General features: G+C 38.8%; 2 protein-coding genes across 2 annotated transcripts in view; one reads left to right on the top strand and one right to left on the bottom strand.

Annotated features, from left to right (window-relative positions):
• Positions 1–950: 950 nt before the first annotated feature.
• flot1b (flotillin 1b) lies at positions 951–7,591 on the top strand. The gene is made up of 12 exons (XM_035672657.1): positions 951–1,026; positions 1,539–1,614; positions 1,909–1,999; positions 2,964–3,107; positions 3,262–3,381; positions 3,766–3,861; positions 3,981–4,133; positions 4,266–4,447; positions 4,635–4,680; positions 4,856–4,993; positions 5,741–5,905; positions 5,999–7,591. Exons 1-12 carry the CDS (start codon positions 984–986, stop codon positions 6,026–6,028), a joined length of 1,284 nt encoding a protein of 427 aa, XP_035528550.1. The 5' UTR covers positions 951–983; the 3' UTR covers positions 6,029–7,591.
• Positions 7,592–7,898: 307 nt separating this feature from the next.
• The window catches only part of ddr1 (discoidin domain receptor tyrosine kinase 1), a gene marked incomplete in the record, with an annotated part of 38,865 nt that continues 35,671 nt past the window's right edge, over positions 7,899–11,092 (bottom strand). The window contains 1 exon segment of the mRNA XM_035672576.1: positions 7,899–10,116. Within this exon segment, the coding sequence (XP_035528469.1) occupies positions 9,976–10,116 (141 nt within the window).

The raw sequence follows: 11,092 nt of genomic DNA, 5'->3' as shown, positions 1-11,092 counted from the left end.
TTTGTTGTTTTGTTTTTTTTTTGCTGCCTCTAATTAATGTTTGACACCACATTGCTCGTTGGGTTTAGTGTACAAGGGGGACAACTTGTAGTCATACCGACCCGACTGCCTTGTGGTTGGGTTGTTAGGAGGGGGAGGAGCAGGCAGGTTGGGCGCTTTTAAAGGGTTTTGTGTTGAATGATCGACATACACACATGTCAGTTGTAGCCTGGGATTTACTACCATAACTCTTCACACCCAAACTGATCATTATGATCCTTAAATATATAAACAAATGATCGTTAATGTCGAGTCTTATGTTGTTGCTCATCCCAACCCCAGAAAAGTGTTTGTTTACTGTGATGCAAAGAGTATATTTAGGGAGTTATTCAGATTCACTTTTTATTTGTATAACAAAAGTTATCTCAGGACACTTTTCAAATAGAGGAAGTGATGTTTTATTGGGTTAAACAATGAGCTTTGTATTAGTCTTTTTAATATCGTATAATATTTGTACACTGGACAGTTATGGATATTCTCTACAGACAAACATAAACATAGATGTTTAAGTTATATTTCTCACTTATTTTTTATTGTTTAACTACAAGTCTACTTATTTACTTACTTACTTACTACTTTCTAGACTTTTCTACTATCTGTATATACATATTTTATTGCTCATCCTAACCCTAGAAAAAGTGTTTGATTCTGTGATGAAATATATATTTTAAGTGATGTTTTATTGGGTTAAACAACGAGCTTTGTATCAGTCTCTTTAATATTGTTTATGTATACACTGGATGGTTATAGATATTTTCTACAGACAGAAATAAACATACTTTCCAGTTCCATATATAATATATTGGTTTTCTAATTTCACCAATTTCTTTACAACCCAAATGCACCCCAATGATATCCAAGAAAACATGACATTGTCCTTTTCTTAGCTATCTGTAATAATCGTCTCACATTCATTATTTTTTTGCCTCAAATCAGGAGTCAAGATGTTTTACACATGTGGACCCAATGAAGCCATGGTGGTATCTGGTAAGAAATGTGCTTCATTTATTTTGCCTACATCTCGTGGATGCATGATACTTCCTCACAATTAAACAGGATGTTACGAAAGCAGAATATTCCCTGTCGGTTAACGAAACGCTCCAGCCTCAGTGATGCTGTAATGTAGTTATCAACTTTCAGGAGGTCACTGTGCTGCTATGTTCTGTGTCATAATAACCCCCAAATAAAGGGAGATTTTAAGGGTTTTTGAATGTAGTGGACCAGTAAACTTGCGTCATGTGAGTGATTTAATCGTCACATGTCTTGTGATAAGATTGCATTGAGTAACACTTATTGTCAGTTTGCCGTAAGCTAGGAATTTTCCAGCTTGCTGTACTGTGTACGCTCAAACAGTCATGAATAAATTGCTGTGTATTGTTGTAATACAAGGTTGCACGTTGAACTATGTCCTTGAGCCGGTTACTATATGAGTAACTAGCTCTAGCTATGTTACTGAATGGTACTGTAATGTTTATGGTATGTGTTCTCTTTCTCTCCAGGCTTTGGCCGTTCTCCTCCTCTAATGATTGCTGGAGGAAGAGTGTTTGTCCTCCCATGTATTCAGAAGATCCAGAGGTGATGATCCCATTTTCAGTCTCCCTTTCTCTTCTCTCTATTTTAAGTACAACATGGCTGCCTGATTTTATACATTTGTTAACAAACAAGGAAAATAAATGCTGATTGAAGAGATGTATTATTCATAGCGTTTCTGGATGCTGTATCCATTACCGGCCACTTGTCATTTGCACGGAGGTCTTTGTGGCTGATAATCGACTTATTTTCCGCTGTCTCTCTTTTGCTTTGCCCTTTCATTCTTGCTGTTTTGTTATTATCCATTCAACCCATTTATTTGGTGTCATTCCTTTTCAGAATCACGCTCAACACCCTGACTTTAAATGTGAAGAGTGACAAAGTCTACACCCGTCATGGTGTCCCCATCTCTGTCACTGGCATTGCACAGGTAGGCTTTAAGAAGTGGATGACTGATATGGTGTTTATTACATGGGGTCACAAATCTGTGCGTGTTTCCACACAAAGATAAAGTTGTTATAATAGAATAATTATAATTATAATATTATTAATTATAATACTATTATAATAGAACTTATATATTTGTATTTTATTATAATATATTTTACATTTTGCAAAGACACCAAGGCAGGGAATGTTTCAGCTGCTATTTTAAAGCAACACCTGTCTACAGTAACAGGCTGTGAACTAGTGTGTGATTGTTTTTAATATAACAATAATATTGAAACAAACTAACACTATAATATATTATATTATATTATGTTGTTTCCGGGGCCTATGCAATATGCAATATACATGTGCAATTCAAAATGTACAATGCAAATTTACAACTTTTATGGTTCGTGCAATTTTAAAAATGTATAGTGTTTTTATAGATAGATATATGTCTTCCTTGTGCTTTGCTTTATATACTTGACTGAACTGCTCTGAGTAACAACCGCATATGAGTTCCTATGTGTGCAAGCACAAATGGCAAATAAAGTTCTTGAATCTTGAATCTTGAATTAAACTAAATCGTTTTTTCCAGAGCAAAAGATTCATCAGTACTATATATAAACACACAGCATGCATATTCAGTTTAGTTTGAAGGTTATTTACTGTTGGTAAATAAGGGAAAGGAAAGTAACATTTGAAAAAATGTCCCAGGTTGGATGGACAGGGTCAGTGGGATGCTCCCATAGGGAAAGAATTTGGTGGGTATTTGGTTATTTGTAAAGGAAGTTGCAAAAAAAAATTAAAATCTGACTGCAACTGCTTTTTATTTTTGTGCTACTGTCTTCGCTTATTTAATTGTAAACTTAAAGTCAGATAATTTCAGATTTTTCCTGTCAAGAACTATTTATAAATACGAGCTACTCGCTTTTTCTCATTGTCTTTTCCTGATTTTTTTCCAGGTGAAGATTCAGGGCCAGAACAAGGAGATGTTGGCCACCGCCTGTCAAATGTTTATGGGCAAGTCTGAGGGTGAGATCGCCACGATTGCACTTGAGACACTGGAGGGACACCAGAGAGCCATCATCGCCCATTTGACCGTGGAGGTTGGTGCCCTGACATTGTGAAATCGGTTTACTTGACATTTTCTTGCCCAAAAGAGGCAAGAGGCTTTATATTTATGAGTCATCACTAACCTTCACACTAAGTGAATGCCCACATAAAGTATCTAATAACTATGATGAATATATCTGTGTGCAGGAGATCTACCAGGACCGTAAGAAGTTCTCCGAGCAGGTCTTCAAGGTGGCTTCCTCTGACCTGGTCAACATGGGGATTGGTGTTGTCAGCTACACACTCAAAGATGTTCATGATGATCAGGTACTTAATATCTGTTCAGGGTTATTTTTGGCCAGTGCTATTGACAAATATCTAATGATCAGAACACCATACCAAACACCTAATTACTGGAGCAGCCACAATCTGAAACGTTGCTGTGAGCCTGTATCTCTTTTATATGAAAGCTTTTAGTCTTGTATGAGTTCCTCTCTTACAGTAATGCACTTAGGTGATTGATATTGACTCACTGTTTCTGACTCTATAGGCCCCCCAACCACTGTACAATAATTAGGTCTAAGTGCTTCAGTGGTAACCACACTATCTCTTGTTTTTTGTTTGCCTAATGCATTACCTTCCTTTTGACTGCTCCAACTATCTCATAGTTGACTGTCTCTGTGTCTCCTTATCTTTGTCTCTCTCTCTCAGGACTACCTTCACTCCTTGGGTAAAGCCAGGACAGCCCAGGTGCAGAAGGATGCCAGGATTGGAGAGGCTCAGTACAAACGAGATGCTGTTATGAGGGTAAAATAAGCTCTCCTGCCAATCTGCTGATATGGATAATCTGAAAATTAGAATAATCCATCGTTTGAAAAGAAGTAACAAAATTTCTCGGTTTCTGTCGTGCTGCATTCTCTATACAGGAGGCCAACGCAATGCAGGAGAAGGTTTCAGCTCAGTACAAAAATGAGATTGAGATGGCAAAGGCCCAGAGAGACTACGAGCTGAAAAAAGCAGCCTATGATGTCGAAGTCAACACCAAGAAGGCTGAGTCAGAAATGGCCTATCAGCTTCAGGTACAGTTATCTGTTCATGGTGTGGTCTTCTAGGTCTATGTATCCCGATTGTAGATAATTTCTGATTACTTTTCAGTGAGTGAAGGTTGAGTAGTGTTGGATTTTCCTTTTTCCCTCTGCTTCCTTCATCAGGTGGCCAAGACCAAGCAGCGCATTGAGGAGGAGAAGATGCAGGTTCAGGTGGTGGAGCGTACACAGCAGATTACACTGCAGGAACAGGAGATCACTCGCAAGGAGAAGGAGCTGGAGGCCAAAATTAAGAAGCCTGCAGAGGCAGAGAAATACCGACTGGAGAGGCTGGCTGAGGCGAGCCGGTGAGTATTAGAGCACAATACTGTTGCCTGCACAGTTGTAATAAAAATTGAACATCTATAAAACACATAAACATAAACAAATCAAGTGATTTGCATCCGACACCTGAGCAGCATTGACAAGGACAAAGCTGAGTTTAAAATCACTTAAGACAGTTAAACAGTTTGCAATCTCTCCTCATCCTGGCAGCCTGCAGCTCATCATGGAGGCTGAGGCTGAGGCCGAGTCCATCAGAGTGAGTTCTGCCACGTTTCCTTTTTTCCCTGTAATACTCCCCCCAGATCTTATATCCACTTTTCCTTCCCGGTCTGTTAACCTTATTATATTTACCAAACATGTAGTCCTGTACACTTCCAATGTAATCTTAACTCTCTTTGTCCTTCATTTTCTGTGTGTGTTTGTCTATGCAGATGAGGGGCGAAGCAGAGGCTTTTGCCCTGGAGGCTAAGGGTCGTGCTGAAGCGGAGCAGATGACCAAGAAAGCCGAGGCCTTCAAGCAGTACAAAGATGGAGCCATGGTGGATATGCTGCTGGAGAAACTGCCGCTGGTCAGTCTGACTCTCATAGATGAATAATTCAATTATACACGTTAGAGCTGTGTGATGAAATACTACTCTGTGATGATCGAACCTTGCAAACCATGGGTGACCATTGTGCTTTGCTTTAACAAAAGTGAGTTTTGTGTTACTCAGCAGCCTTGGTGATAGATGACCTCTTGGTGTTAGTTTTATTTAATTCTCAATTAGTTTTAGGTGAGTAATTCAGATTAAGCTCATTCAATGCCATCTTCTCTCTCTTTGTCTCTATTTTTTATACTAATCTTTCTGTTAGCCTTTCTTCTTGCTTGTGGGGGTCCTTACTAATTTTGATTAACCTACACTAAGGTTAGCATAAGATAATTTGTTTCTGTTCATTTACATTTGGGAATTGTTTTGCTGATTTTATTTTTTAAAGTATTTCTTACTTCCTTTTCTTATATCAATTCACAACCGCAGCTTCCTGAATAGAGTTTTGTTTTTGGTATTTTAAAGAGTTCAAATTCCTCTTCCTCTTTCTTGTTGCATTGAAGTTATGAGGGTCTGAATATGACATGATATTTTCAGTTCAAGTTATTGTTTCAATATAAAGTTATTATAGTAAATATTTCGCTCTCCTTTACCTTGTTAAATACAATCACATCCTGCATTGGATTGATTTCAACTCCCTCAAAGGTTTGCTTGGAAAGTTTTTGCTTTTAGCCTTTTTCAAATTTCCCCTTGACTCTATTAATTCCTCTATTCTTTCTTGTCCTGCAGATGGCAGAGGAGATCAGCAAGCCACTGTCAGCGGCCAACAAGGTGACGATGATATCCAGTGGAGGCTCAGAGGTGGGAGCAGCCAAGCTCGCTGGAGAGGTGCTAGAAATCATGACCAGGCTGCCTTCCGCTGTGGAGAAACTCACTGGAATCAACATCTCCCAGGTACGTTGGAATATGTGTGTAAAGGATTGTAAAGGAGACTGGATGACTGGTGCATGTTGTAATTATCTCATGTTTCTCTCATTGACTTCACAGGTTACAGGAAAGACCCCCCTTGTGTATTAAGAAGAGAGGGAGAATAGAAGTAATCAGGAGAGGTGTCACCGATATTCAAACTAAGAGCTCCACATCTCCTCCTTGTGCCTATAACCACTGTAACGACTCCACACCACCGTAGTCTGTCTGTGTGCATGCACGTGTTTCACTGTGTGTCTCTTTTGTTGGTTTGTCCTCCATCTAAGTGGGATGGGTCCTTCTTTATGTGGTTTCTTTTCACGTGCCTTGTCTGAGCTGTTGTGCTTTCTGCTGCGGGTGACTGCAAAAGCAGCTGCGAGGGATACAATTATTGATGAAGCTACTTTTTTGCTAAGACAAAAGCCTCAGCTGACTTTAGCCAGTGATAGTCGGAGTAGGAATTCCTGTCTTTGCTCTTATACTTGACCTTCAGTATGCAAGTTTTTATTGTTTATCTTACTGCAATCAGTCTAATTTTCCCTTCATAGGGACTGGGTCAATAAACTGTAATTCCTTTTTAACTTTTTAATGTAGGAAATGTTTATGTGTTTCATCTAAAGGTTTTTTGTGCCTTTCAATTCATTAACGGCGCTGAGCCTCTTTATCATAGCATCGCCTCATAACTTTGTGTTCGGGCACATCGCTGCTGTCAATGTAGTTCAGTAATATTTACTTAACACAACACAGCTTCATTTTTATTTGCTTTTTGTGATCTCGTCAGTTGTAAAGATACAAAGTTGGGTTACTGATCCAAATGTTTCTGTATAGTAACTGACTATATTACTGGACCCAAAATCATATCAGTTGTACTGCAAGTGGAAGGATTTTTTTTGTGTTTCAGAATGAAAAGAAAGGAAGTGGTTGATGGGAACAAGCTGAAGGGGTTTCCTGTTAAAAGCAATGGAAGTATGTTGTGATAGGAAAAAGACAATGTTGACTTTTGATTTTGCTGCAGTGTTTTCTGTATATGGTGAAAGTAAAGAAGGACCCTCATTAACTAACCAACATTAATTAACTATGTTGCTTTGATGTACTTGCTACCTGTAGTTTAAACTGACATAAGGGAGATATTATGACGCTTCTTGGCTTTTTATTGAGTGTACTGATATTCCATGACAATGTGATGCTAAGTATTATAGATTTTGCCGGGTTTTAGCGCTCATGGTTATGGAAGATTTTGATTGACAGATCAGTACCTCCGATTGGGAGCTGATTTATATCTTCTTTCAGACTCTTTACTAAGCTGCCAAGCCTTATGAATTTTGTTATCGCCAAGTGCCTGGTCAAAACTCTTCAACAGTGAAGTCAAGCTGACTTCTAGTTAAGCCTATTACTCTTCTCTGTCAGGTGATATTTCCTCATATGCAACTGATCGTAAGCCATTGGCTGTCACTAACGACGGCTGTAGTTAAAAGCCAAATCTGTGTCTACTTCTTTTGTATGTTCTCCTGACTAATCTTTTACTTTCCTTTAAAAAAATGTGCTGTTGCATGTCTATCTATATAAGCCGTTTTTACATAGTGTGGAAGTTGTATAGTAATGTCAGATATCCAAGATTTATCTTTAGTGAAATGTTCTGTAAACAATAAAATATGGTGTAATCACCGAAAACTGTTGCTGTCTGTTTTACTTCACTGTATCTGAAGTGGCTGAAGTTTGATTTAAGACTACATGGAACAGACTAAAGATTAAAAGATTGACAGAAAATTAATCAGCAACTATTTTAATAACCTATCAGTCATTCAAATAAAAATGAAAGAGCAAAACATTTTAAAGTTCCTCAATCTCAAATGTGAGGATTTGCTTCAAAACAAGAAATTTAAAGATGTCACTGTGGACGCTGGGAAATCATGAAGGGCAAACAATTGATTCATTTAAAAAACAACATGTAGATAAAGCAATAATGAAAATAACTCGCAGGCCGAGGGCACATCTTGTTTTATTTGAAAAGATTAACTTTATTAAAACATCTACAAAAATAGACAATGAATTACAATGGCATTAAGGTAGCAAGCGTTCTACAGAGATACAGAAGACCCCAAATGTAACAAAGAGTTTTCCATATATTAATAAAGGAAATTACAATTCTGTCCGTAAAATATGTACATACTATTATGCTCAACTTCAAAGACACAAAAGGACGAAATCAGACACCAAGGAGTGTCTAAGTACATACAGTATATATAAAAATATGGGTTTAGCTGAACTACAGTGTATCAAAAATGATTCAAATGGCACAGTAAACATGTATTAGTTGATAATCTTGACCATCCCAGGACTGATTTACAGTGCTATACCGTACCATTGTAGTGCGGTAGATGCATTGAGTCTACCAGTCAGCTTAATGTACTAACATGGGAGAATGCAGAGGTTGACGTTGACATTCACACTAAAATCATAACTCAGCATTCCCACTTAACATAATGTGTTTTTAAAAGACAGTAATGCGTTTGGATGAGTGAAGACATCTCAATGCACTTATAGTTTCATAACAAATGGTTGTCATACATTTAAAATGAGATGAACTGAAGGTGCCATTCCATTTTTTAAATAATATTTTACATCTAATGGTTTGGCAATGCCTTGTGGGAGAAGGTTTAAAAAGGCAGACAGGCTGTCCCAAATTTTGATCTCCCTTGAATATCTGAAAGCATTGCAAGTAAAATGCATTCGAATCCACATCGACAGGAATCATATCAGGGCCCTCACAGTGAAGAGTTTCATCGTGGCCAGGGATACGCATATAGGATTTAAAGTGCAGCTGGTCGTGGAATTTTACATATATCCTTTTGTGTCTGGATCACAGCCAGATACAAAAAAAATTGCCAAAAACACCTGAGCAGGCGCATCTGAAGATGTCCCGTCAGCCGCCCCGGCTGGCAGCATTGTCTTTCTGCTTGGAAAAGTCGCTCCAATCGGCAGCAACAGACTCTCCCCTCCTCTTCTGTGCCTGTCTCCTCAGGTTTGAGTCCATTTGGCACCAGGGATACAGTTCTTCTCTCTGTGGCTCAAAGATGGGGTTCAAAAACTGCTTGGGCTTCTTGACTACAATGAGGGGGTCTGTGGTTGAGGGCAAACTTATATAGTCGGATTGCAGAAAGGGGGCTGCTGTTGTCTGGTCCACATCATTTCACATTAGTCCACAATAACTTTGAGGTACAGCTGTGGATGTGGGGGACTATGTAAGAGGGTTTTGGGGTTGAGACAGACAGACTAATAAAGGGTCAGCAAACATGATGAAATCTCATCACTCATGTTCTAGCAATGCCAGAAAGGTAGTCTTCTCATGGACTAGGTAGATTATCATTTTTTGTCTCAGGTGGGCAAAATGGGCTGAAGCTGGGAGTAATCCTACTTAATTAGATTAAACTTTATACTATAGGCTATACATACTATAAATACTAAGACAGTCCCTGTGTGTGCACTTTTATATCTGAATGATCGGTTGAGAAAAGTTTGTGCACCTTCACCTATTACCCTGCATGTAGTATATGAGATGTTGAAGAAACAAAAGTCGGGAAACTTAAGAATTGTTCTTTCCTAGCGTGCTATGATCATAGTTTGGTGTATTTTCTGTAATTTAGCCCCTGCAGCTTCCTGTGTCATTAACTCTACAGCACTTAATCACCAGTCACACAAACCCTCCTCGTACGTTAAGTATATGAGAAGAGAGAAAGTTCCTATGCAGACCGCACCCACCACCAACCACTGTGAAATGTAGCTCGGACTGTTACCTTATCTAAAGCTGGGGTTAGTTTTGCCTTTGGGGTTGGGGTCTGACGTGGAAATAAACCGAACCAGCGGTGTCTCAGCCCATCCACCCAAAAAAGTACAAATATAAAAAGCGAGCAACCCACTCTTCCTTCTCATCTGCCTCCACTGTGCAGCACCTCCACCACACCTTCCCGCTGTAGCAAGGATGTATAAACGTACAAGATGTCCCCTCCCCCCCCCAGCATTGTTGCATTTCTCCTTCGTGTGTTTCTTGGATTCTCTCTCTACACCATGTTCATGGCGTCCTCGGTAAGAAAGGAGTGGATGTAGGCGAAGGATGGGCGGAGCTTGCAGTCTCTGTTCCAGCAACTCAACATGAGCTCGTAGAGACCCTGAGGACACACAGCCGGCTTACTCAGGTACACCTGAAAGAGAGGGAGAAAGGTGTATGGAGGTGGCACCATTTGATCAGGAAACCACACACTTTTTTTTTATACCTGGTGATGAAGCCCATAAGGTTTATTTATTTATTTATTTTAAATTCATTTCAGAAATGTATCCAGTATCGCTGATCGTATCAGCTATTTTTTCTGATCCAAGAAGATTAAAATATTCTAGTAACCATGTTTCTATTGAGAAATACTTTGCGTTACAAATTTTCCAGTTTAATAGAATCATACTTTTAGCAGCCTACTATCTGTGCAGCCCTAACCATTGCAAGCTAACAACAAGACAAGGAGCCTACACAATCATAATTATATCATTATTCTGTCATATTTAATTATCACTAATTTCACTTCTTGTTGGTCTATGAACACTTAGATTGATGCAGTATGTATCACTTTATTTCATAACCTTTGGTCTATCTGACCTTGATCAGAGCATATCCAGATAGACGAAAGCTTGCTAAATAAAGTGATATAAGTGCAATCGACTCTAAGTGTGCAAAATCTTTGCTAATCTGTTTGGCACACATTGAGGCTTCCAGCACCTCAGTAAATATTTAACCGGGTGGGGTGGTTGTCATCCTGCAGGCTTCTTGTCTAATACAGTTTGTCTTCTGCTCATAATCAATATGAGTAGAGACAATATTTTTGGTTTCTGTATTGCTGCTTACTTGAGTTTGGTGATTTGCAGATGAACATGTCTCTTAAACTGGTTTAAAGAACTGTGTTTTCAATGTGATTTGTGTTACTCTACTAAAAACTCAAACAGATGAATAAGAGGTGTGGCCTAAAGACCTGAGAGTCTGATATCAAGAGCTTCCACACAGTCAATGATGACTTTGTGCTCTGGTTGCTGCTTTGTATTCAGTAGCATCCATTGCATTGTGAAAATCAACACAAGCCCAATGTGAAAGGAAAGTGATGGATGGCTTTCATCAGTAGAAACAAAATAATG

This window comes from Morone saxatilis, unplaced genomic scaffold, assembly GCF_004916995.1.
Source record: "Morone saxatilis isolate NCDOM2014 unplaced genomic scaffold, NCSU_SB_2.0 Contig24, whole genome shotgun sequence".
Taxonomy (NCBI): Eukaryota; Metazoa; Chordata; class Actinopteri; family Moronidae; genus Morone; species Morone saxatilis.
This window is presented reverse-complemented; position numbering and strand designations above follow the sequence as displayed.

Excerpts from the sequence above, each read along its gene's own strand:
- flot1b (XM_035672657.1), top strand. The coding sequence starts at position 984 with ATGTTTTACACATGTGGACCCAATGAAGCCATGGTGGTATCTG. Across the intron at positions 1,027-1,538 it reads TGAAGCCATGGTGGTATCTG|GCTTTGGCCGTTCTCCTCCT; the intron begins GTAAGAAATGTG and ends CTTTCTCTCCAG. Across the intron at positions 5,906-5,998 it reads CTGGAATCAACATCTCCCAG|GTTACAGGAAAGACCCCCCT; the intron begins GTACGTTGGAAT and ends TTGACTTCACAG.